The sequence below is a fragment of the Rhinopithecus bieti genome, unplaced genomic scaffold, assembly GCF_001698545.2.
Source record: "Rhinopithecus bieti isolate Rb0 unplaced genomic scaffold, ASM169854v2 scaffold_22, whole genome shotgun sequence".
Taxonomy (NCBI): Eukaryota; Metazoa; Chordata; class Mammalia; order Primates; family Cercopithecidae; genus Rhinopithecus; species Rhinopithecus bieti.
In genome coordinates, this window is record NW_016803136.1 from 1,337,399 (window position 1) to 1,364,353 (window position 26,955).

General features: G+C 48.8%; 1 protein-coding gene across 1 annotated transcript in view; it reads right to left on the reverse strand.

The window, feature by feature from the left end:
* Positions 1 to 687: 687 nt before the first annotated feature.
* Positions 688 to 26,955, reverse strand: part of PITPNA (phosphatidylinositol transfer protein alpha) — a 34,327-nt gene continuing 8,059 nt past the window's right edge. The window contains exons 3-10 of the mRNA XM_017866176.1: positions 23,467 to 23,474; positions 21,975 to 22,049; positions 20,030 to 20,113; positions 17,850 to 17,927; positions 17,596 to 17,706; positions 16,697 to 16,819; positions 4,282 to 4,348; positions 688 to 3,249 (exon numbers count right to left, since the gene is read on the reverse strand). Coding sequence (XP_017721665.1) covers positions 4,304 to 4,348; positions 16,697 to 16,819; positions 17,596 to 17,706; positions 17,850 to 17,927; positions 20,030 to 20,113; positions 21,975 to 22,049; positions 23,467 to 23,474 — 524 coding nt within the window. The 3' untranslated portion in view covers positions 688 to 3,249; positions 4,282 to 4,303. The remainder of the gene's footprint in view (positions 3,250 to 4,281; positions 4,349 to 16,696; positions 16,820 to 17,595; positions 17,707 to 17,849; positions 17,928 to 20,029; positions 20,114 to 21,974; positions 22,050 to 23,466; positions 23,475 to 26,955) is intronic.

Sequence of the window (26,955 nt, forward strand, 5' to 3'; positions counted from 1 at the left end):
CCGCCTGTCATCCCAGCATTTTGGGAGGCCGAGGCGGGCGGATCACTTGAGGTCAGGAGTTCGAGACCAGCCTGGCCAACATGGTGAAACCCCTTCTCTGTTAAAAATACAAAAGTTAGCTGGGCTTGATGGCGCGCGCCTGTTAATTCCAGCTACTTGGGAGGCCGAGGCAGGAGAATCGCCTGAACCCGGGAGGCGGAGGTTGCGGTGAGCCAAGATTGCGCCACTGCACCCCAGCCTGCCCGACAGCGACATTTCATCTCAAAAAAAAAAAAAAAAAAAAAAAAGCCGAGATGGGGTTTCGCCATGTTAGTCAGGCTGGTCTCGAACTCCTGACCGCAGGTGATCCACGCGCCTCGGCCTTCTAAAGGGCTGCGCTTACAGGTGTGAGCCACCGCGCCCGGCCTAACACTACTTTAAATAAATGTTTTGCTTGTTTGGTAGGGTGGATAAGGAGGAAGATGTGAAGAGAAGGCAGACAAAAGCAAAAGGAAATCCTGTCAGTAGGAAATGGTCAAATTACAATTCAGATGTGCAATGTTTGCATAAGTAAACTGACAAGGGAAATTTTCAGACACATCTTGGTACCTCTTCCTAATCTTACCCTGGTAAAATGGGGGTTATCAGTGCAAGTTTGAGGATATATACAGTTGGAAAATGGACATCACCAAACTGGACTCCAGAAAGCTCTGTCTAGGATTTTATTAGACTGCTTTTTTCTCAATATACCTGTATTGGAAGATTGAGACAAAAAGGCACAAACTCACATTAAATAAACAAGGTAATCTAATCAATTCTACAAAGTGTAGTTTGTAAAAGAAGTAGCACTAGAAACCAACCAAAGTAAGTCAGGGAGTCCCAGCAGGGACTGTAAAAGGAAAACTTGGGAAGCTATACACATGCCCACGATACTGACCCTGTCCCGGACCTCTCTGCATGAGAAGGCCAGAGCCCAGCACCCCTCCTACAGAGGCACTGCTGCTTCTGTTGGAGCTGTGACCCTGGAATTCTAATGGAAGCAGCTGGTCTGAAGCGGCATGGCACACACTCAGGTACTACCCCTGGAGCTGAGCCTTTATCATAAGTCCCTCTGAGTGCTAGTCAGTTTGGGGCGGCGGGGGGGGGGGGGCGTTGACGAGGAAAGGGGGTACTTAAAAGAAGCCAACACTGTTGCCCAGCAGCAACACCATCCACGGGGATGGAACAGACCAGGGCCATCCTCCTTTGTTTATGTGGGCTGGAGTTCCAGATCCAGGCTGACCTTAGCTGATAATGGATGCTTTTCAACCGGCGCAACAGGTGGAGGTGGGAGGAGCCCTCGTTAGAGCTAAAGTGATATGTGTGGGTCTCAAGAACCAAAGGAAGGAGACTAACAGCTGCTGACCCTCAGACCACGTGAACAACTGTCTGCCTAGAATGTTAGTCTGTTTCGAGATAACCCACATCTGGACTTCCCCTAGTTGATGAATGAAGAAGGGACATCTTTAAGTACAAATATAATTAATAGCTAATACAGAGCTTACAGGAAAACATTTACATTTTTCTCCAGTAGGAATGCCTCTTCTCCAACTTTCCAAGTCAGATAAATGCTACCAGCAGTTAAGATGCTACCCAGATGCATTACTAAAGACCCCTCAAGGTGAGGAGACTCACACAGAGGACGGTGTCTGTAACAAGACATCTGGTTCCAAAGGGACCTCAATGAAGGTTGGAGCTAACCATGCTGGGGGTCTGAGTCTGTCCACCCTTGCCCAGGAGGGCCACAGGGAAGCGTCCATCAGGATGGCACAGGTGCAATCCTGTGAGACACTCCCTTATTGCACTTAGAAATGAGTAAGGCAAACAAACTGACAAAAACAGGATACATTCTCCCACCCACTTCTTGCTTCCCTAAGATTTGGTCTCTCATTAGCAGATGCACCCAGGCTAGCGTGGGCTGGGATCATGGCACACTTAGGCCAACGTGCTTCACAAGGTTTGGGGACTGTCAGGTGACACTACAGCTCTCTCAGATTCTCCCACTAAGAGGCAAACTCAGGCTCTGCCAAGTTATAGGAAGCTATGAACACTGGGCAGCGTCTATTCCCCTGAAGCCTGTACTTCCTCACCAGCCTACTTTGGTCGGGTTCTATACTATGATCACTACTTGCTTTGGATTTTCCAGGACAGAACTCAACATGGGGGTAGGACGGGCTAAGTTCTTGATCCCCAAATTCCTTTCCGGCAACTGGAGACGAGGGAACGTGTTCTGCTGGAAAAAGCTTTTTGCATGCTCATATTGTGCAGCATGAAAGATCAGGACTCTTGTGTCCTAACCAGCCTCAAAGACAGAGGACAGGGACCTAAGAAAGCACAGAGAAAAGAGGATTATTGCTGAGTGGCAGCACCAGCCCCAAAGGGAAGAGGAGGAGCGGGGACGTACAGAGCTCCTCGGGGTCGGACAGTTGGCATCTAGGGGGCGACTCAATTCTAGGGGCCACATTCTAGAATTCCCTCCAAGAGGAGAGTTGACGGGGGTGATTTTGTAGGTTCTGCAGAGAGATTCAGAGTGGGCAACAGGAGGGCCAAGAAGCCACAGGTGTTTCTAAGAATACTAACTAGAGATTCAGTGATTGGGGCAGGGTTATTAATATTTGTTCAATTTTCTTAAATAGAGACTGGCTAAGCCTTGGGTACCTCCACAGTGCTAGAGTGCCCTAACGATGGGTTACTGGGAGCAGAAGTCAGAGCTGCAAAACCACATTGCTATTTTGTGGAAGTGGGGGGGGGGGCAGGGGAAACACTGTATCTTTAGCTCATCCCCTCTCCCCACATGAGCACTCAAAATTGCAAAGATCTGCCCAGGAAGCAAAATACCTCAGTTTATCCCAAGGTTGAGAACAAATGAACTTAAATCATTTAAATCACCACATCACAAAAGGCAGCTATTTGAAAGACTGAAAATATCACTTGGAAATAAAGGCCGGGGGCACACACAGAAATGGGTCAGAACACAATGGAGAGAGACAGAAGAGCTGTAAATACAGCAGCCTACACGCCACATATCAGAGGAGCAGGCTCCTGCACACGCGGGCTCTGTAACACCAGACGGTCTATTTGTTCACAATATTAAAGGGCATCTAGAATTAGCTACAGTAAAGGATGGAAAGTTGCCTGAAGAATGGGCACAGAACGGCTGCGTCCGAAGATGGCCTGTCACTTGGGAGGGTGGAGCTGCTGGGCCTTCCTGTTGACCACTGTCTTGCAAAACTAGAAGAAAAATAAAAGTATTAAGGAAGCAAGAGGAGAAAACAGAAACATTGTAAATCATCCTGAAAAGGAGAAGGGATGCCAGTGGGTGGGTGGCGAAGAGAGTGGGGAGGGCACTCAGGCCCGAGCGGTGATTGAGAAGCTGGCATCACAGCAGTCCACCTAATTCCACCCTCCTGCCTCCCAGAAGCTGCTTTAGGAACATGGGGCAGGGAGAGTAGGCAGGGCCTGGCATCACTGCTGGTGAGACCCTGCCCCTCCTTACCCTCTTAGTGTTAGAGGCCAGTTTTTATTTGCGAAAATGATTTTCTCTCAGAGCCTAATTGGGAGCAGAGCCAGGTTTTTCATTCAGTGATTAGACTGCTGTGAGCTGCTGCAATCCCATGACTCGGGTGGTGTACAGGGCACTGGGAAGCCAGCACTGAGAGCTAATGGAAGGAAGAGGCTTGGGGAAGAGTGACAACATGAAACAAGGGGCCCCCACTCTGGCCTGTGACCGGAGCAGAAACACCCTCCCAGCATCGGAAAGACGCCACCTGTGATGAGGGCAGCTTGGTGTGGGACTGAGGGTGTAAAGGAAGGAAATGAAAAACAGACACAACAGTGGGTTCTAACAAAAGCTGTCTGGCCAGCAAGTTTTCCAAGGGGGAAGGGCAGGTAATGGCAGCTTTTGGGAGCTAGGAACTGGCGCTGGCGTGGGAGGGCCAGGGAGTGCCCAGCATGACAGCTGCAACGTGAGATAGATCAAGGTGCTGAGGGGAAGAGTGATTAGCAGCAAATGAACTTCCCTTCTATGTCCACCACCCTCCCTGTCCATGTCTCTATCTGGGTGGTTCTTTGGAAAACGTCCCTGAAATGTCCCAATAGCCATAATCTCTTCTAGTGGAAGCAAAGAGCTGTTTAGCATGGCAACCATCATGACTAGAGGGAAGGAGGAATAGGTTTTCTGACTCCATAGTGAGCTGCTGAGGCCTTGAAACCCAAACTGATTCTACTGTCTGTGACACACACAGTGAGAAATTTGGTACGTACAGTGCAGAGGGGAAGGGTGGCTTTAGTCATCTGCTGTCATTCCTTTCACTGGGTCCTTTTGTCTCATCTGGAAAAGAAAAGCAGGAAAATGGAAGGCTCCTGCTGCTGATGGAACTCCCGCCTTCTCAGTCCTGCCCATCGGTGGGGTGGGTCATTTTGTGTACAAACCAAGACACTGAAGGACAGAATTCTATATATGGACTTGAAGCCATACATTTCCAGGTCTGTCACTGGCCTCACCATCCATGATTTCTAGTTCTCTTCCTTGTGTCACGGTGTTTGAAGCACCTTTTTTTTTTTTTTTTTTTTTTTTTTTTTGTAGAGAGGTGTGTGTGCGTGAGGGTCTTCCTATGTTTACCACGCTGGTCTTGGACTCCTGGCCTCATGCAATCCTCTGCCTCAACCTCCCAAAGTGCTGGGATTACAGCACAGGTGTGAGCCACACTTTGCCCCTCTCTGTTTCATTCACTTATTCATTCAACAAATACTTAACGAAACATCTTTTTGTGTGTGTGTGTGAGGAGTCTTCCTCTGTTGCCCAGGCTGGAGTGCAGTGGCACAATGTTGGCTCACTACAACCTCTGCCTCCCAGATTCAAGCGATTCTCCTGCCTCAGCCTCCCAAAGTGCTTGGATTATAGGCGTGAGCCACCGCATGCAGCCTCAGTGAGGCATCTCTTTAGTGCTAGGAACTTCCAGAGCTGGGGATCTTTAGCTGTGAACTAAACAGACCAGTTCTCTCCTCAAGGAGCTTATATTCTGGGGCAGGGTGGGCAGAGAACAAACATTCATCTATCAGCTGGGACTGGGGGCTCCTCGGATAGAGACCGACCATGGGTAAGTGCTAGTTTAGGTAGTTATGGAAGCCTGTAAGCGAGGTTTGAGACAAAACCTGAAAGGAGGGAGAAAATCCCGTGGTTCTCCAGGAGAGGAGCGCTCCTGGCAGAGGAACAGAACTTCCCTTTCCTGACCTGTCTTAAAAGTGGACACAATGGGCCGGGCGCGGTGGCTCAAGCCTGTAATCCCAGCACTTTGGGAGGCCGAGATGGGCGGATCACAAGGTCAGGAGATGGAGACCATCCTGGCTAACACGGTGAAACCCCGTCTCTACTAAAAAATACAAAAAACTAGCCAGGCGAGGTGGCCGGCACCTGTAGTCCCAGTTACTCGGGAGGCTGAGGCAGGAGAATGGCGTGAACCTGAAAGGCGGAGCTTGCAGTGAGCTGAGATCCGGCCACTGCACTCCAGCCTGGGCAGCAGAGGGAGACTCCGTCTCAAAAAAAAAAAAAAAAAAAAAGTGGGCACAATGTGGTGTCAGAACTAGGCACAAGGATGCAGAGGTGGAAAGTGCAGGAGCAGGTCTCAGATCCACAGATGTGCGAGGCTGCTGGAAAACAGGATGGGGGCTTCTCTGGAAGCACCGAGTGGTCCCTGTCACTGGCACCTTCCAGGCAGAAGCAGACATCACTTACTGGGGATGCTGTAGATGTGATCTCTCTAAAATCAGTTCTGACTTGAAAACTCTATCCTATGTGAAGAATGTCAATAACGTAAGTATTTCTTCACTATCCATTAGTTTTCTGCTCAACTTTTGTTCTTTATAATGTTCAACAAATTTTGAGCACCTAAGAGCACAGCTCCTAGAATCAAACTCCCTGGACCATATTCTGTTTGGTTTGAGACAGGGTCTGGCTCTGTTGCCCAGGATGGAGTGCAGTGGCACAATCATGGCTCACGACAGCCTCGACCCCCCTGGCTCAAGTGATCCTCCTGCCTCAGCATCCCAAGAAGCTGGGACTACAGGCATGTGCCACCATGCCTGGCTGACTTTTTTTTTTTTTTTTTTTTTTGAGACACAGTCTCACTCTGTCCCCCAGGCTGGAGGGCAGTGGCGTGATCTCAGCTCACTGCAAGCTCCGCCTCCCAGGTTCAAGCGATTCCCCTGCCTCAGCCTCCCCAGCAGCTGGACTATAGGCACATACCACCACGCCCGGCTAATTTTTTTTTGTATTTTAGTAGAGACGGGGTTTCACCATGTTGGTCAGGATGATCTCAATCTCCTGACCTCGTGATCCGCCTGCCTTGGCCTCCCAAAGTGCTAGGATTCTAGGCGTTAGCCACCGCGCCCGGCTGCCTGGCTGATTTTTAATTTTTATTTTTTTTGGTGTGTGTGGGGACAGGGTCTCATTGTGTTGCCCAGGCTGGTCTCGAACCCCTGGGCTTAAGTATTCCTCCCGCCTCAGCCTCCCAAAGTGCTGGGATTACAGGTGTGAGCCACTGCACCTGGCCTGGATTGTATTCTGACTCTATCACTAATTGTTAAGTTACTGCACTGCTCTCTAAGCCTCAGTTTTTTCTTTTTCTTTCTTTTTTTTTTGAGACGGAGTCTTGCTCTGTCGCCCAGGCTGGAGTGCAGTGGTGCGATCTCGGCTCACTGCAAGCTCCGCCTCCTGGGTTCACGCCATTCTCCTGCCTCAGCCTCCCAAAGCAGCTGGGACTACAGGCGCCTGCCACCACGCCAGGCTAATTTTTTGTATTTTTAGTAGAGACGGAGTTTCACCGTGTTAGCCAGGATGGTCTCAATCTCCTGACCTTGTGATCTGCCCGCCTCGGCCTCCCAAAGCGCTGGGATTACAGGCGTGAGCCCCCGCGCCTGGTCTTTTTTTTTTTTTTTTTTTGAGACAGGGTCTCACTGTGTCACTCGGGCTGGAGTGCAGTGATGCGATCACCATGCCAGGCTAATTTTTGTATTTTTTATAGAGATGGAGTTTCGCCATGTTGCCCACGCTGGTCTCACACTTCTAGACTCAAGCAATCCGCCCACCTCAGCCTCCCAAAGTGCTCGGATTACAAGTGTGAGCCACTGTGTCTGGCCTAAGCCCCAGTTTCTATAATAATAAAAGAGAGATAAAAGTACATGGGGTTGTGATGAAGATTAAGATCTTCAGCTGATTGCAGTCAGGAGTTCAAGACCAGCCTGGTTAGCATGGTGAAACCCCGCCTCTACTACAAATACAAAAAAAATTCATAGGGCTGCTGTTAAGATTAAAAGAAATAATGTATGGCCATGATTTAATACAGTGCTTGGCATAGAGCAAGCATCAACAAATGTCAACCATTGTGATTTTTTAGTATTATTTACTGAAAAATTGTTCAATATTATTTAAGTTGCAAAGGTGAAATAAACAGATTATTTACAGAAACGTTAAAAAAAAATTATCTGGGCATTGTGGCAGGCGCCTGTAATCCCAGCTGTTTGGGAGGCTGAAGCAGGAGAATCGTATGAACCCGGGAGGCGGAGGTTGCAGTGAGCTGAGATCGCACCATTGCACTCCAGCCTGGGCGAGACTCCATCTCAAAAAAGAAAAAAACAAAAATTTCAAGTACTTAGCATAGCAGAGTGCTTGACATGGAGTATGCATTCAGTATTTGGGACCTATTGTAGAGATAAAAAATTATTTGAGATGCTGTTCCAAATGTTATTTATGTTATATAATAAAAAATTATTATTATTGTTATTTTTGAGACAGTCTTGCTCTGTTGCCCAGGCTGGATTGCAGTGGTGTGATCTCGGCTCACTGCAACCTCTGCCTCCTGGGTTCAAGTGATTCTCCTGCCTCAGCCTCCTGAGTAGCTGGGATTACAGGCACACGCCACCACACCTGGCTAATTTTTGTATTTTTAGTAGAGACGGGGTTTCACTATGTTGGTCAGGCTGGTGTCGAACGTCTGACCTCGTGATCCGCCTGCCTCGGCCTCCCAAAGTGCTGGGATTACAAACGTGAGCCACCGCGCCCGGCCAATAAAAAATTATTTGAGACCCCGTTTCAAATGTTATTTATGTTACTCTTTCATTCCAGACACCATCCTATAGCAAAGGAGATGTTGTATAGAAGCTCTGAAGAACCTGGAATTTTAAGGCACAGCCCACTTCAGAACTGTGTTCTAGTCATTGAAAATTTCATACTGCCACATTTTGTGGAGATTCTATCTCTGGCAGTAGTTCTCCACTGGAAAATATATTTTTTTTTTGAGACAGGATCTCACTCTGTCGCTCTGTCCCCCAGGCTAGAGTGCAGTGGTGCGATCTCAGCTCACTGCACCCCCCACCTCCCAGGTTCAAGCGATTCTCCTGCCTCAGCCTCCCAAGTAGCTGGGATTACAGGCATGCGCCCCCATGCCTGGCTAATTTTCTATTTTTAGTAGAGACGGGGTTTCTCCATGTTGGCCAGGCTGGTCTTGAACTCCCAACCTTAGGTGATCCGTCTGCCTTGGCCTCCCAAAGTGCTGGGATTACAGGCGTGAGCCACCACGCATGGCCAGCTTGTCATATTTTTAAAAGACAACCCTGTGATATTAGATTGGAATTAGATGCATTTGTATGAACATGACATATGATGCAGATACGGAAATAACTATAGATGTACAAGTCTCCTAGCTCTATCCTATGAGAAGGTCTGGCTGGGAGCTGCAGTACCCCAGTGGAAATAGGCACACCCAGCACCCAGATCCCATTTCCAAACACCCCTCTGTACTATACAGAAGCAGGGCTCCTTGAAGATGTGGCCAGTTACAGAGCTGGGTCATGAAAAAACAAGCCAAACCCAGAACACCTTGTTGTGCTTCAAGGGGACAGCAGTAGCCTCACCGGTAACTGGACGGAAAGACACAGCATAGGATGAAAAGAACACAGTCTGACATTCAGGCTTCAGATACACCAGTGGGGTCTAATCGTGCAGAAACATCAACAAATCCACATTGAAAGACATCCTACAAAATTGTACTATCGTTTTCAAAGATGTTACCATTGGCAAAAACTGGGTAAAGGGTACATAGATCTTTCCACATCATTTTTTTTTTTTTTTTTTTGAGACGGAGTGTCCCTCTGTCGCCCAGGCTGGAGTGCAGTGGCCAGATCTCAGCTCACTGCAAGCTCCGCCCCCCGGGTTCACACCATTCTCCTGCCTCAGCCTCCCGAGTAGTTGGGAGGACAGGCGCCTGCCACCTCGCCCGGCTAGTTTTTTTTTTGTATTTTTAGTAGAGATGGGGTTTCACCGTATTAGCCAGGATGGTCTCGATCTCCTGACCTCATGATCCGCCCATCTCGGCCTCCCAAAGTGCTGGAATTACAGGCTTGAGCCACCGCGCCCGGCCCCACATCATTTTTTATAACTGCAAGTGAATCTGTCAACCATTTCAAAATAAAAGGTTTGGTGCAGAAATAAAGCTGGCTGGGTGTGTTGGCCCATGCCTACAATCCCAGCACTCTGGGAGGCTGAGGTGGAAGCCTCACTTGTGGCTGGGAGTTTGAGACCAGCCTGGACAACACAGCAAGATCCTGTCTCTACAAAAATTTTAAAAATTTAAAAAATTCGGTAGGCATGGTGGCCTGCACCTGTAGTCCCAGCTACTTGGGAGGCTGAGGTGGGTGGATCACTTGAATCCAAGCATTTCAGGCTGCCATACTCCAGCCTAGGCAACAGTGTGAGACCCTGTCTTATTCTGTCACCCAGGCTGGAGTGCAACAGCGTGATCTCGGCTCACTACAATTTCCGCCTCCTGGGTTCAAGCGATTCTCCTGTCTCAGCATCCCAAGTAGCTAAGATTACAGGCGCCCGCCACCACACCTGGCTGATTTTTGTATTTTTAGTAGAGATGGGCTTTCTCCATGTTGGCCAGGCTGGTCTTGAACTCCTGACCTCGGGTATCAGCCCGCCTTGGCCTCCCAAAGTGCTGGAATTACAGGCTTGAGCCACCATGCCCAGCCTAAACTGTATTTAAAAAGCAACCAGGGCCAGGAATAGTGGCTCGTGATGGTAATCCCAGCACTTTGGGAAACCAAGGTGGGAGGATCATTTGAGACCAGTAATTCAAGATCAGCCTGAGCAACATATGGAGATCTTGTCTCTATGAAAATAAAAAAATCAGGTGGAATGGTGGGCACCTGAAGTCCTAGCTACTTAGGAGCTTAACGTGGGAGGATCACTTGAGCCCAGAAGTTGAAGGCTGCAGTGAGCTATGATCACAGCACTGCACTCTAGCCTAGGCCACAGAGTGAGACTCTCTCTGTTTTTTCTTTTTTTAAGAAAGAGAAAGAAAGAAAACAAAGGTATTCCCATAATTGGGGATGTTGGCTGATGTTCCAGATGGTCTGCCATCACTGCCAGCAGGTTAGAGGGAATGAAGACTCCATGAGGGGCTGGGTGTGGCGGCTCACACCTGTCATCCCAGCATTTTGGGAGGCCAAGGCAGGCAGATCACCTGAGGTCAGGAGTTCGAGACCATCCTGGCCAACATGGCGAAACTCCATCTCTAATGAAAATACAAAAATTAGCCGGGCGTGGTGGCGCGCACCTGTAATCCCAGCTACTCGGGAGGTTGAGGCAGGAGAATCCCTTGAACCTGGGATGTGGAGCTTGCAGTGAGCTGAGATTATACCAGTGCACTCCAGCGTGGGCGACAAAGCAAGACTCCGTCTCAAAAACAAAGAGACTCCATGAGGGCAGTGTCATCCTTCACATACAGGGATCCTGCAGCCTCTGCAGCTCCTATGAAAGTTTTAGAGGCTGGGCGCAGTAGCTCACGCCTGTAATCCTAACACTTTAGAAGGCCGAGGCAGGTGGATTGCCTGAGCTCAGGAGTTCGAGACCAGTTTGGGCACCACGGTGAAACCCGTGTCTACTAAAATACAAAAATTAGCCGGGCGTGGCATCGTGCGCCTGTAGTCCTAGGTACTTGGGAGGCTGAGGCAGGCGAATTGCTAGAACCTGGGAGGTGGAGGTTGCAGTGAGCCGAGATCGTGCCACTGCACTCCAGCCTGGGCGACAGAGCGAGGTTCTGTCTCAAAAAAAAATAAATAAATAAATAAATAAATAAAGTTTTAGGTTCTTGGCTGGGCACGGTGGCTCACACCTGTAATCCTAGCACCTTGGGAGGCTGAGGCGGGTGGGATCACCTGAGCTCAGGAGTTCGAGACCAGCCCAGACAACATGGCGAAACCCTGTCTCTACTAAAAATATAAAAATTAGCCGGGCGTGGTGGCGTGCACCTGTAGTCCCAGCTACTCGGGAGGCTGTGGCATGAGAATTGCTTGAACCAGGGAGGCAGAGGCTGCAGTGAGCAAGATTGCACCACTGCACTCCAGCCTGGGTGACAGAGTGAGACTCTGTTTCAAAAGAAAAAAAAAAAAAAGAAAACAAGTTTTCTTAAAAATTTTTCAGTGAATTCTCTTTTCTGAGTCTCATTATCTAAAGAGTTAATGGCCAAAGGCCCAAGAGGTTCTTGTTCAGTGAATTATAAAATGTCCTTAATTTCTGTGAGCCACAGTTTCTTTATCTATAAAATGAAACTGATACCTGTGTTATAGGTTGCCATGAAAATTGGGTGATGTAATACATGTGAAACTTTTTTTTTTTTGGTGAAACTCTTAGCATACATGATAGGCACACAGGAAGTCCTCAATACATGTTAGCTTCTATTAATAATACAAACATTTTTATTACTACCATATTTGGGAGACAATGAGTTCCCCATTACAGGCAGTAATCACGCATAGGCTGGTAGGAAAGCTGCAGAGAGGACTCAAGCACTGAACATATAATTGGACCAAATGACCTCCTTCCATTTTTCAGAATATGGGCCTCTTAAGAGAGCAAGAACTTGGGAAAGGGAGAAAAAAGGCAAGCTGGGGAGAAAGAGAGAGAGACAAAACTGCTTTCCTCCAGGCACGTTATTTCCAGAAATTTTTTCTTTTTAGGGCAAAGAACTAATCTCTTGATCCCTTGCTTCCCAAATCTTTAAGCCTCATTCAAGAATGGTGGGTCCACCACACAGGGACTAGAGTTACAGCAGTGGCGGCTGTGGCCTTACAGTGACCCTTCATCACTCACAAGCAGAATCTGCCTGCACTAGACGACTGCGTGTTGGCGTAGAGACTAACAGTCATAATTCCTATTGCAAATGTGCAGTTAATCACGGCCCATGGAAGACAGGCATCTATCTCTATTCCTCCCCCAAGCCCTACGACATGACAGTAAAGGAATTTAAAAAGATAAAAACCATGAAGACAACAAGAACAGAGAACACCACAGCAGGTAAGAGCCAGTTAACAACCTTCTGGGAGATGGAAAAAGGACAGAAGAGTCAGTAGCTAATTTGCAGAGCAGCAGAAGCTTAAGTGCCTGGAGAATGGGGAGCCGAGAAGGAGCTGCAGGTTCTGCAAAGGCTCAGGTAGGGAAGCACCAGGTCCCGCTGCAGGCAGGAGTACCAGGTGTGGCTGAAAACTGACTGCTGACTTGTTTGAAAGTCCAATGGAGAATGGTTAGGACCTGGTGTTCCCTTCTGCTCTGGAAGTCAAGCAACCACTCTGCTTCCCTTCACAGCAAAAGCCAGGAGGTTCAGTCTCAAGCACTGAGAGAACTCTGACGTCAGGACCCCAGGTGCTGTTAGCAGGAAGGTGGGCAACAGGCAGAATATGAGGGGATTAAAGTTAAAGCCAACCAATGGCACAATGAGCCCACTGGGACCTTCCCCAGTGTGGCCTCCGGAATGCTGGCTGCCTGCCTCTCCCCCAGCAAGAGACGGGGGAGCCCTCTCTAGGGAAAGTGAGGAGCCTCCACGAAGAAAAGACTCCAAGTCCTGAGGTACAGGTTCCCCCGCCCACTGTAACTACCGAGTGCCCCGAGGTAGAGGTTCCCCCACTGTACCAAGTACCCCGAGGTAGAGGTTCCCCACTGTACAAGTACCCTGAGGTAGAGGTTCCCCCACTGTACCAAGTACCCTGAGGTAGAGGTTCCCCCACTGTACCAAGTACCCTGAGGTAGAGGTTCCCCCACTGTACCAAGTACCCTGAGGTAGAGGTTGAGGTTGCCCCAATATGTAAATCTACAGGGATATGCTGATAGAGTATGAGGTTCTCCCCACTATGTACCGAATATACTCCTTAGAATTTGTGGGTGAGGTTCCCCCCAATGTAACTCCGGAGTCTGCTGATGGTGGAAGGTTCTCCCGTCACCTAACTTTGTAAACTATCGGAATACCCCTGCAGTGTGAGAAAGCCACCCTAACTGATTTGAGGGCCCCTCACATGAAACAGAATCCAACACAAACTGGACAAAGAAGCTCAGAGGAAACATTGAGGGAGTAGAGACAGGCCTCAAAAAGCAAAAACCAAAACTGCCGCTTCAGAAAAGGAAGAGAAAAGAGAAAAGATGTATTAATAAAGAACACAGTCCTGGCTAACACGGTGAAACCCCGTCTGTACTAAAAAATACAAAAAACTAGCCGGGCGAGGTGACGGGCGCCTGTAGTCCCAGCTACTCGGGAGGCTGAGGCAGGAGAATGGCGGGAACCCGGGAGGCGGAGCTTGCAGTGAGCTGAGATCCGGCCACTGCACTCCAGCCCGGGCGACAGAGCGAGACTCCGTCTCAAAAAAAAAAAAAAAAAAAAGAACACAGAAGAAATGCTTAAAAATAATTAACAGGAGAAAGAGAAGTTAACATTGCAAAAAAATCTCCCAGAAAGCAGGCCGGGTGCAGTGGCTGACGGCTGTAATCCCAGCACTTTGGGAAGCCGAGGTGGATGGTTCACCTGAGGGGGGGGTGTTCAAGACCAGCCTGGCCAACATAGCAAAACCCTGTCTCTACTAAAAAGGCAAAAATCAGCTGGGTGAGGTGGTACATGCCTGTAGTCCCAGCTACTCGGGAGGCTGAGGCTGGAGAATCACTTGAACCTGGGAGGCAGAGGTTGCAGTGAGTTGATATCATGCCACTGCATTCCAGCCTGGGCGACAGAGCCAGACTCTGTCTCAAAACAAAAAACAAACAAACAAAACAACTCCCAGAAAGCAGACTAAAAAGGAGAGAAAAAACAGAAAAAATTAGGAAGTCAATTCACAGGGTCCAATGTCTGGCTAATAAAAATTCTAGAAACAAACAAAACAGGAAAGAAAATTATTACATAAATAATACAAAAACATTTTCCAGAACTGAAGAGATCTTTTGATTTAAAGAGGCCACCAAGGCCAAGCGCCATGGCTCACACCTTTAACCCCAGCAGTTTGGGAGGCTGAGGCAGGCGGATCACCTGAACTCAGGAGTTTGAGACCAGCTTGGCCAATATGGTAAAAACCCCGTCTCTACTAAAAATACAAATATTAGCTGGGCATGGTGGTGGGCGCCTGTAATCCCAGCTATTTGGGAGGCTGAGGCAGGAGAATCACTCGAACCCGGGAGGCAGTGGTTGCAGTGAGCCAAGATTGTGCCACTGCACTCCAGCCTGGGTGACAGAGCACGACTCTGTCTCAAAAAATAAAAATAAAATAAATAAAGAGCCCACCAAGTCAGAGCCAAATGAATGAACGGAGCAACCCTACCACATTATTATGCAGCGCATATCACACACCAGCCAAGCAGACCATCCATGTAAAGACTCAAAAAAACCCTAAGGATATAGACCATTGTCCTTCAACATGATGGGGGGCAAAGGGTTAGTTCCAGGAGCCCCACATATACCAAAATCTGTGTGTACTCAAGTCCTCCAATTAGTGCAGAATCAGCTCATGAAAAGTTGGCCTTCTGCGTATGTGGGTTTCACATTCCATGAACACTGTATTTTTGATCTATATTTGATTTACAATAATCCACCTGTAAGTGGACCTGCATAGTTCAAAACCATGTTGTTTCAGGGTCAAATGTACACATAAAAACTAAGCTAGCAAAAAGAAGGGAGGCAATTATTGTTTTTAGAAAACAAAAAATTGTACACAAAGGGAATTAAAATCAGAGTAGACTACAGGGCTCACTGGGAAAAAGAATGACAACATCATCATAATGTAAACACCAAGTAATGAATTAGCCAAATATGGTGATAGTGAAGGATGGAGAGGGGACGTGTGCGAATAGTGGGTGGGTAAGAGAGCTAAATCTTCCATAGCAAGAAGTCAACAGTTAACATCTGAAATGAAGAAATTCAGAACTAAGAGCAAGCTGGGCACAGTGGCTCACACTTGTAATCCCAACACTTTGGGAGACCAAGATGGGAGGATCGCTTAAGCCCAGGGGTTCAAGACTGGCACGGGCAACAAAGTGAGACCACGTCTCTACAAAAAATTTTTAAAAATCAGCCAGCGTTGTGGCACACGCCTGTGGTCCCAGCTACTCGGGATTGAGGTGGGAGGATTGCTTAAGTCCATGACGTTGAGGCTGCAGTGAGCTGCGATAATGTCACTGCACTCCAGCTTGGGCAACAGAGCAAGACCCTGTCTCAAAAAATAATAATCATAACTAAAAGGATTGGCCGGGTGTGGTGGCTCACGCCTGCAATCCCAGCACTTTGGGAGGCTGAGGCAGGTGGATCATGAGGTCAGGAGATCGCGATCATCCTGGCTAACATGGTGAAACCCTGTCTCTACTAAAAATACAAAAAAATTACACCGGGCATGGTGGCGGGCGCCTGTAGTCCCACCTGGGGCAAGGAGGGAGAAGTGATGGCAGTTCTTATGAAACAGAGCTTCCCGCCTTATTATATTTTTAGCTCCAAGAGGCAGGAGGGCCCAAAATTGCATTTAGAGGGAAGAGTACAGGGGAGTGATTAAGAGCTGTGGTTCTGGGGTCAGAGAGTCCTGAGCTCTTACTCTGACCATATCACCTACAAGACAGTGTGACCCAGGGCACAGCATTAAGCTCTCAGAGCCTCCACTTCCTCATCTGAGGGTGGGGAGAGCAGCAGCGCCTCCTCACGGGGTATCGTGAAGACTGCAAGACGTTGTAGGTAAAAGCCCTGAGAATGGTGCACAGCACACAGTGAGTGCTTGAAGGTTACTGACTGACAGTCTCCTCTGAGTGGGCCTCTCAGGGAAGCGTCAGCATCTCCAAAGGAGACATGAGGAGCGCTGGGTCTTTAGGCTGCTAAGGAACAGCGAACCCTCCTTCTGCGATCCATGCCAAGGCCAAAAAAAGGAAAGCAAAAGCTCCCAGCTCTGACAGCTCACAACGACCGTAGAGAGCCACCAGCGGTCAGCTCCTGCGTGCGCTGCGGCTGTCCTCTGTGTAATGTGCATGGTATTCATGGTCACCCAGCCTGCCTCCTCCCAGGGTCACCTCCAGCTCTGCCACCCCGCACGCTCTTCCCCACCAGGCTCTGAAGCATCGCTGCAGCAGCTGTATTACCCACTTGGCATTCGGCACACACTGCCATATTTGTCTCTGTGGATACGCCAAGACTTCAACTCAACTGTCAATTCAAGAGCACAGGCTGTTTTCTTCCATATAGTGCCCACGTATTGCCCAGCAGGATACCTTCCCCACAGCAGACACTGACGTGTTCCCAGAACTACAGGACGGTGCTCTCAGGGAAGTGCCCAGCAAAACAGTCTCCTTAATCTTCACGCGTTTATCTAATTGAGAGCCTCCACTTACTTCATCCAGCTGTCTCTTCGTCTCTTCTTCCATCCTTCGAATGTCGTCCATGGTCAGGTCAACCCACTTATCGAGCCAACAGAACAGCTGCCTGTGGAAGTTTGTAAACAGACGCCTCTCTTGCTATGTAGAAAAGAGGGAACCACGTTAGAACGCAGGAGGCGAAGGCCACTGCCACAGCCCTTCCCCCCAGGCACTCCACACAGATACCCACACTAGACTGGGGACGGGAGGAGGAGTGATGCCCGGCTGGTTATCTGGGTCAGCCATGGGTCAATGACCTTTGCCTTCCTGTGTCTAACAGGTATGGCTTCACATAGGAGGGAGCCCCCAAGAAAGAAGGACGCCTACCTCACGCTAGGCCCTCTGCCCAAAGCACTAGCCAGACAGCAGCCCATGAACTCCTAGGCAAGCCAAGGGCCCCAAACAACTGCCACATTTCTTCCTGTCTCTGGTGTCTAATGCCAGATGGAAACTGGCCAGCGGCTATGAAATGTGGCGCAAGTGAGGCTCAAACACGTCGGAGGATTAAAAGGCTATAAAACTCCTTAGATCTGCCCAGCAGAGTAATTCAGGGCACTGGCCAATCTGGCTCACAGTACCTCTTGCCTTTTAGCTGCAAGAAAAGAAAGACTGAGTTTTATTTGTAGGTCAGTCATAGCAAGTCCCTTCCTGTGGCCTTCCTTGGCCTCGGTTTCCTTCCCTGTCACATGTGGTGCCCCTGGAAGGACAGCATTAAACCGTAAGACACTTAAGTGCAAGGGAAAGTGCACATCTGGGAAGTCAAACTGTGAGGTGTGCTCACGCTGGCAACCCTGCCATGAGGTCACATGGGCTGGGCCATACACCCCCCGCCGCACACACGCAGGCACTGGGAAGGCCTCAGCCGAGCTACTTACCTTATGGATAAAGTTTTCCACTTTGTTCTGCAGGCCCCACCACTTGAACTTGACAGTCACCAGTTTGTATGCACACATATACGGGCAGTCCTTCTGGTTTACAAGTTCTTGCTGCATGAGAAACATACCCACGGGTAGGCAAGTAACTACGGGCAGACCTCAGGCCGTCCCAGCTCAGCCCAGCCATTCCCCTCCTCCGCAGGGGCGGCTCACCCGCACGCGGCCACCCCCTGGCAGTGGGGTGTCAATGGTACCTTCCAGTTGGGGCCCAAGGGTCCTCGGCCTGTTTTGATAGATTTAAATTTTGCTGGGTCTTCCTCTGCCTTGTAATCCTGAGAGAAATTGTGGAAGTGAGGTTGGAGGGGAGTGGGAGGGGGAGTGAGAGATGGGGAGAACAGATTTTTCATTAGCATTCACTTCATACCAGATCTTGATGCTGATGGCGCAAAGCAAATATGGGAAAATGTTACAAACAAGATGTAGAACTGTTGACATTAGCCTCGGAGGAGAGTTCTCTGTGATTTTCTCTGACAGGGTTTGTTTTCCATTTTGCCAGTGTGAAGGTCTCACCAGACTGTCTGAGCAGGCCCATATTTACAGTCTTGAAGACAGAGAATTTCAACCTGGGATGAGTAGCCAAATCACCAGGGAAGACTTTTTTATTTTATTTTAAATTTCTTTTATTTTCTGAGACGGAGTCTCGCTGTGTCGCCCAGGCTGGAGTGCAGTGGCCGGATCTCAGCTCACTGCAAGCTCCGCCTCCCGGGTTCACGCCATTCTCCTGCCTCAGCCTCCGAGTAGCTGGGACTACAGGCGCCGCCACCACGCCCAGCTAATTTTTTTTTTTGTATTTTTAGTAGAGACGGGGTTTCACCATGTTAGCCAGGATGGTCTCGATCTCCTGACCTCGTGATCCGCCCGCCTTGGCCTCCCAAAGTGCTGGGATTACAGGCTTGAGCCACCACGCCCGGCCGGGAAGACTTTTTTAAAACGTAGATTTTTGAGTCACTCCAACTAGAACCCAGTGACTGAGAATATCTGCAGGTGAGGGTAGCACAGATCTGTTTTTTTTTTTTAAATCTCTGCAAGTGACTCTAAAACACAGCCAGCACTCAGAATAACCAGGTGTCCCTCCTTAACTCTTCCAGTGCCATCTCCTCTGGCTTGTTTTCACAAAGTCAGTCCTGGAAATGTTCACTGTATGGAACCCATCTACTACTGCGGAGTCTCACTTCACGGATTTCTAATGCAGTCAATTTCCTGTGTTAATTAAACCACAACAAAAGTTCAAATTTCAGGGAAATAGAAACTCATAGCATCTACTTAACAAAAATAACAAAGATAATAAATTTCTCTCTCTCATGAAGTATTTCCCAAAGCTGAGAAGGTTTTTTTTTTTTTTTGAGACGGAGTCTCACTCTGTTGCCCAGGCTGGAGTGCAGTGGCCGGATCTCGGCTCACTGCAAGCTGTGCCTCCCAGGTTCACGCCATTCTCCTGCCTCAGCCTCCCGAGTAGCTGGGATTATAGGCGCCCGCCACCATGACAGGCTAATTTTTGTATTTTTATTAGAGACGGGGTTTCACCGTGTTGGCCAGGCTGGTCTTGAAGTCCTGACCTCAGATGATCGGTCACCTTGGCCTCCCAAAGTGCCGGGACTATAGGCGTGAGCCACCGTGCCCGGCCCCAAAATATCTTAAATGCAGAGTGACCACAGGAAAGACGTATCACACCCCTGGGATACCAAGAGCAAACACGCATTCGAGTTAAATTCCTGTCTTTTAATCCCAACAGGGCCTCTGCCGAGTAAGAATGGTAATGAATGAGGAGGAATCTAACCCCTTCATTCCATGAGCAAACACTTCCTGGGTGCAAAACAGTGAGCAAGCAAGACCTGGTCCCTCTTCCGACCAAGGTCATGGTCCAGCAGTGGACTGTCCTAACACACACTGCTGCAATGTGTGTTACTCTGAAAAGCCACCACCAACTTCTTGAGGGCAGAGGACCTGTCTTTCCATACATTCTGCATCCCTCACCTGGAACCCAGAGATCCTGACAATATTCCACAACACAGTAGGCAGGAAATAAATGTTTTTTTAATTACTGAGTTGGAAAAATAAATTTGAGAACTGGTGCTCTGATTTTTCAGGCTAAGCATCATTTTAGCGGGGCAAAATACCCTAGCTACAGCACCTACAAAGTCCAGTAATAATTTTCAGAGGCCAAACAGGGCACATAAATTTGGGCCACTAATTATCTGGTGGTATCCCCAACTCAAGACAACAAGACTCCTAATACTCACTTTTAAAAATAAAACAAACGATACACATGAGAATTTCCTTTTGTGCCAAGTTGGGTATGGTTTCCTGGTTTCTCTAACATTGAGAAGTCATTTCTGCATCTCAAAGGCCACCCACATCTTTAAACAGATCCTACCTTGCTAAGCACTTGGCTTCGATCTGCAATGTCTATATATATGGCTTCCACATGTTTCCACGTCTCAGGCTCCAGCTTATGCACCTGCGGGAACAAGTGGGTCACCACTATGCAGTTTTCGTCAGCTATAAAATACCCTTTAGGGAGAATGGACACCTAGAAACTGCCATTCCCAAAGCCGCAGATGTAAAGATTCCTACTGGTGAGTAATTATATAATTACATACAAAATTATCCAAAGAAATGGGAGAATGGATTTTTTTTTTTTTTTTTTTTTTTAAGAGACGGGGTCTCATCATATTTCTCAGGCAGTGGCTATTCACAGGCGTGATCACAGCACACGCTGGCATGAACTTCTGGGCCCGAGTGATCCTCCTGCCTCAGCCTCACACCTGGGCCAGAGTGATCCTCCTGTCTCTCAGTGTCCTGAGGAACTGGGACTGTAGGTGTGCAGCACTGCACCCAGGTGGATGTTTTGTTCATTTGTCTGAGATGGAGTCTTGTTGCGACGCCCAGGCTGGATGGAGTGCAGTGGTGCGATCTTGGCTCACTGCAACCTCTGCCTCCTGGGCTCAAGGGATTCTCCTACCTCAGTCTCCCAAGTAGCTGGGATTACAGGTGTGTGCCACCACACCCGGCTAATTTTTGTATTTTTAGTAGACATGGGGTTTCACCATACTGGCCAGGCTGGTCTCAAACTCCTGACCTCAAGTGTCCCGCCCGCCTCGGCCTCCCGTCCCCCCGCCAGCCCTTGCTAGATTTTAAGTAGACATGACTTAGAACGAATGCTCTGACTGTTCAGGCCAAACGCCACTTCTGCAGGTCAAAATGCTTTCTGGTGTTTATGGTGCCCACACCATTTCCACATGCTCCCTGCTGTACAGACGGTAGACCCTTCAAGAGATGGTGCCTGTTTAGCAACACGCTGATAATTTGCATCAGGCTGTACACGCACATAATACAAAATTATGACACAAATTCAAAACGGACAAAAGGATACAATAGAGAGTAACCAGAGTAATTCTTCCTCTTGCTTGTCCCCCGCCCTCACTCTAGTAACAGCCACCTCTAAGAGATCCTACATGCAAACATCCATGTGCATGGACTTTCCTTTGAATATGAAGGGCGGCATGTATACATACTGTTTCATCACTTCCATTCTTAACTAAACAGTAAAACTGAAGACTGCTCCCTACTGGTTTTTTCATGGCTGCAAGGATGTCACTATTTGGCTGCACCACAATTCATTTAACGTTGTCCTACTAACGGGCTCTTATGTTGTTTTTTGTTTTTGGAGACAGGGTGTCTGTCGCTCTGTTGCCCAGGCTGGACTGCTCTGGTGCAGTCACAGCTCACTGTGGCCTTGACTTTCTGGCCTCAAATGATCCTCCAGCCTCGGCCTCCAGAGTAGCTGGGACCACAGGCACATACCACCATGCCCAGCTAATTTTTTTTTTTTGGTAGAGACAGAGTCTTGTTATGTTGCCCAGTACGGTCTTACATTGTTTTAAATATTTGGCTACACAAAGAAGACTGCAATGAGTCTCCTTGTACATATGTTATTTCACACGTGTGAAAATAACTATCTGATCAACTCCCAGGCATGGAAATGCTAAAGGACAGGTGTATTTTTACATCTGGGGAGTTACTGCAAACTGTACTCTAGAGAAAACTGTAATTTTGGTCTTTTAAAAATACAGCTCCCGTGTGCCAGGAAGTGCACCAATCCAAGCAGCACGAGAAAGCCCCATAAAAAGTTCTGGAGATCACATTTTGCAAATGAGAGACACAGCAATCCCATGCTGGTAAGGCAGGTCTAGGCAGAGGCCACTGCCTTCCTGGCCAGGCACAAGAGGACCAGAGAGAGGACCCCATGGGAGCGATGGAGAAGTTACAAGGCAGAGACTCGAGACCTCACCCTGGGGCTCCTGGGGACTACTACTCACGTTCTCCAGCGTGCCAAGGTCTGCTTTGTGCCAGGTTTCAATTTTAATCAGAAAGTCTTCTTTCATGTACTCATTCTGGAAGAAGGAAAAAAAATGCATGAAAGTCACAGGTTCACAGCTGAGAGTAACCACCTCCCATTACTGGAGATGGGCATTAATGGGTCACGGGCAGCTGGGAGATTCCAGCCTCTGCCTTCTAGTAACAGCTAACTTGACTGGGAGCCCACAACATACTAGGCATGCATGATTCCCACATTCCCAGGCATTCAATCCGCACCCCAGCCTGAGAGCTCTGTGGAATCACCCTCATTTTACAGATGAGGAAAGTGAAGTTCAAAGAGGTTAGGTGACTAACCAAAGTCACAGAGATCGGGCTGGGCATGGTGGCTCACACCTGTGATCTCAGCACTTTGGGAGGCCAAGGCGGGTGGATCATTTGAGGTCACGAGATCGAGACCAGTCTGGCCAACATGGTAAAACCCGTCTCTACTAAAAATTCAAAAATTATCCACGCGTGGTGGTGGGTGCCTGTAATCCCAGCTACTCAGGAGGCTGAGGCAGGAGAATCGCCTGAACCCAGGAGGCAGAGGTTGCAGGGAGCCGAGATTGCACCACTGCACTCCAGCCTAGGTAATAGCAAGACTCTGTTTCAAAAGGAAAAAACACAAACTCACAGAGATCATGACAGAGTTGGGCCTCAAAACAGGTTTGTCTGACCTCAAAAATCCATGCATTTAGCCACTCTAGCATACTTCAGTGTGCCAAGTGCTGATGGGTAGTAAGTCGTGTGGAAAGGGCACAGGAAGACTTCCTAACCCATCAAAGATACTGACCACGGCCCCCTTCCCTCCAGCTAGCCTGTGGCTGAGACCTTCAGTTCTCCTCTCAGTAACTCAACCCTTCAAGCTAATTATTGCCTCCCTCCCTTCCTGCTTCTTAAAAATTGGAACTTCTCAAAGGAGACACACATTAACCCATTAACTCCTCAGCAGGAACCAGTTTCCCAGAGACAGCCAGTGTTTACCGGCAGGGACAAGGCACTCAGATGGGTGTGCTGAATAGTGGGGGTGGGCAATGACAGAGGGGATGGCTGTGGAACAAAAACCCCCGCTGACTTCACGATTTTGCCAAGGGTCAGCGCTCACTGGGGTCAATAAGATGCACAGATGGAAAAGGGATGTCGGTCAGGTCAGCTGAATGGAGATCTCTCCACAACCTTGAAAAGGTGTGACCTGGGGAGGGACGGCCTCGAGCCACTGTGTACAAGTCAGACTCACAACCAGGATGCACCTGATGGAGCCACAGGCCAATGCAGCTTAAAGCAGGTCATCATGCCAGTTAACAGGTTCCTTGTTAGTCCATTGACAGGACTGAGCCTCAGCAACTCCAAACATCAGCCAAGGGAAAGAATACCCGAGACCACCAGTGCAGTTACGTTTCCTCTCCTGCTCTCACACATCCTCTACAGTTCCAACCCCTCGCCAGTACTTACTGTGATAACTGCTCCCAGGCAAGGACATGGAAAGAAGAGAGAAAAAGATTAATGAGGATGTAGAAACATCTGTCCCCCCACGAGGAGGATAAATGGCAAGTTCTTCACTCCCTGTGGCTCATTCCACAGTCACCTCCAAGCCCCAGGGAGTCAGAAATACCTTGACGCACCAACCCACAAATTTCACTCAGACAAATGTCCCAAAACACCAAATAGGGAATTTAATTAAAGCGACGCCACCATGGGCTTCCTGGGATTCTTCTCGGCAGGGCACTGACAGGGACCGGCTCTGACCAGGGGAGGTGCCGCAACCCATCACTCTCCCATCAGAGCATTCCCAGGCACCTCCCACCTCCACCCCAGCCTCTACCTCCCGGGGCCCAGAGCAGGGGGCTTGGGGCCAGGCACTGTCTCTGCCTCCTGCACCCTTCCTCTCGCTGTAATCAAACCTCCCAGGCACTGCACTCCTGTTCATTGTAATGGGAACCTCTTAGAAGGATGGCTCAATTATTTATCAGAGAAAATGACTGCAGCTCTCATGTCACTGGGGAGTGGACTAGCTGCTCCTGAGACCGCCCGGTTCATTCTGTACCCTCTGAATTTAGGAGCTATGTCCGTTTCTGCGGGCTGCCCACTGCCATGTTTGTAGAGGATGCGGGGCTAACAAACTCCATAAGTGAAATGAAGGTTACCCCTGAGCACAAAATGAGGCAAAGTTGAAATATAAAGAATAAGAGCCATCATGTACAGAAATAACCCAAAAGACTGTAATTTCCCCAACCCAACGAAAGACATTTAGAAGAAAGTACCAGATTAAGATCACAACCAAAAGGCCTCCGCTGAGGTAACCGCCTGTGAGCAGCTTCAAGAAAACCACGTTCGAACAAGAAAAGGAAATGATGGGTACAGTATCTCGTCGGCAGAAACTCTGCTGTGCCCTGGTGGGCCCGGGAGCCCCAGCCCGCGCATGTGGCATCTCCGGCAGCGCCATCCCTGGAGTGGGGGCAGCAGTGCCAGGCTGGCCTGGTGTGATGACACCAGACATTAAACTTCTCCAGCTAAGCACCTCTTCTGAATCCATCTGCTCTAAGAAAGCCTCTCCTTGGCCGGGCGCGGTGGCTCAAGCCTGTAATCCCAGCACTTTGGGAGGCCGAGACGGGCGGATCACGAGGTCAGGAGATCGAGACCATCCTGGCTAACACGGTGAAACCCCGTCTCTACTAAAATACAAAACTAGCCGGGCGAGGTGGCGGGCGCCTGTAGTCCCCAGCTACTCGGGAGGCTGAGGCAGGAGAATGGCGTAAACCCGGGAGGCGGAGCTTGCAGTGAGCTGAGATCTGGCCACTGCACTCCAGTCCGGGTGACAGAGCGAGACTCCGCCTCAAAAAAAAAAAAAAAGAAAGCCTCTCCTAGTTCGGCCTCTCCGAGATGTGCTCATCAACGGACCCAAGAATCTGCTCACTCAGCCAAGTGGACGTTCTTCGCCACACACTGGCATTCTGATTGTAATTTGGTTTCTCACGTAGAAGAACCCACAAGGAAAGAATGCCCTGATCATCAAATGGGATGCCTGGTTTCGGCAGTCATTCTGCATTTTAGTGTCACTTCACAGATGGGCGCTGGGGTTTCTATACATTTGTCTTTGTGAGACCCTGAGAGACATATCCACTCAGTTCTGACAAACTGGCTTTCCGAAACCATGAGGGTGACAGCCCTTGCTCACCTTTTCATGCCAACTTCGGTGACCAAACAATCCTCCCCAAACCTTCTCCAGCCCTCCCAGGCCCTCAAACACCTCTGCATTCCAGTATTCCCTGTTGTGCAAACTGTAACCCGAGGTACACAGAAAAGCCGCAGGAAACCTTTTGCAGTGGGAGAGCAGGGATTTCCAAATAAGACTAATAAGGCATTTTAAAAGCATGGCAGGGCCACGTGCAGTGGCTCACGCCTGTAATCCCAGCACTTTGGGAGGCCGAAGCAGGCAGATCACCTGAGGTCGGGAGATCGAGACCAGGCTGGCCAATATAGTGAAACCCCGTCTCTACTAAAAATACAAAAATTAGCAGGGCGTGGTGGCGCATGCCTGTAATCCCAGCTACTCAGGAGACTGAGGGAGGAGAATTGCTTAAACCCAGGAGGCAGAGGTTGCAGGGAGCTGAGATTGCACCGCTGTACTCCAGCCTGGGTGACAGAGCAAGACTCTGTCTCAAAAAATAAAAAAATTTAAAATAAATAAATAAAAGCATGGCTTAGCGATACTGCATCCAGCTGAGGGCTATGGTTCCAGGAAGGGATGGAAGGAGAAACAAACTTTCTCTTCCTTTTCCCACTTTCATTCATTCACAGACCAACTCCTAACTTACCCTCTCCTCACTTCCAACCCATCAGCTTCAACGGAAAAAGAGAGAGGGAAACAAGCTAAGAACAGCAAGAGCTGATCATTACCAGGGCGTCCCAATCTGTCCGCATTCCACTCAGAGTAAGGCAGAGCCTTCCAGAAGCCACGGGGCATTTTACTTCACGCTCCTTCATCTATCTTCCTTCAGACTTGGATCTACTGAGGCCAAGCTAAGATGTCTGAACTAATAACCTCTCTCCCATCAGCCCCCAGAGGGAACTGGAAAGTAGCCTTCCTTGCCTATTTTTACCTCTTAAAAGAGCAAGTGTCTAACTAAACAGATATAAGATCCAACATATCCATTCTGTGTGAAGGTGTGTCCTGAACAGGAGGGCAGTACCCAGAGGAAACCAGTCTTCCTTCCCCTACTCCCTGTCTCCATGAAATAGTTAGAAATTATATTTTTATATTTTTCCAGAGGAGCTCCAGTGGTGCAATCGGTAAGCGCAGGGTACTGATACAGAAATTATGTTTTTTTCTTTTGCCAAGGATCAATATGTGAACTAACATTTAATGTGCAGAAAAATGCCCATGTCAGCTGCAACACTCACCCCAGAATGACACAGAGAACAGGGGCGTCTCTCAGTTGGCACAAGCTGTGTACCCAGAACCCTGCCCCAGGCAGGGAGATGTCCACGCTATCCGTTTGCCTCATTTATGCCAAGTTGGCTAAGGTTGTTACAACGCATGCTCACTGCGACTCTCTTAGATATCAAGTAAATCCACCTTTGGCCCTAGACCAGACACACCCAGCCACACTGCATACTGTCTTTTTTTTTTTTTTTTAGACAGAGTTTTGCTCTTGTTGCCCAAGCTGGTGTGGAACGGCACGATCTCGGCTCGCTGTAACCTCTGCCTCCCGGGTTCAAGTGATTCTCCTGTCTCAGACTCCTGAGTAGCTGGGATTACAGGCACACACCACCATGCCCAGATAATTTTGTATTTTAGTAAAACGGGGTTTCACCAGGTTAGCCAGGCCGGTCTTGAACTCTTGACCTCAAGTGATCTGCCCACCTCAGCCTCCCAAAGTGCTAGGATTACAGACATGAGCCACCGCACCTAGCCCTGTCTTTTTTTTTTTTTTTTTTTTT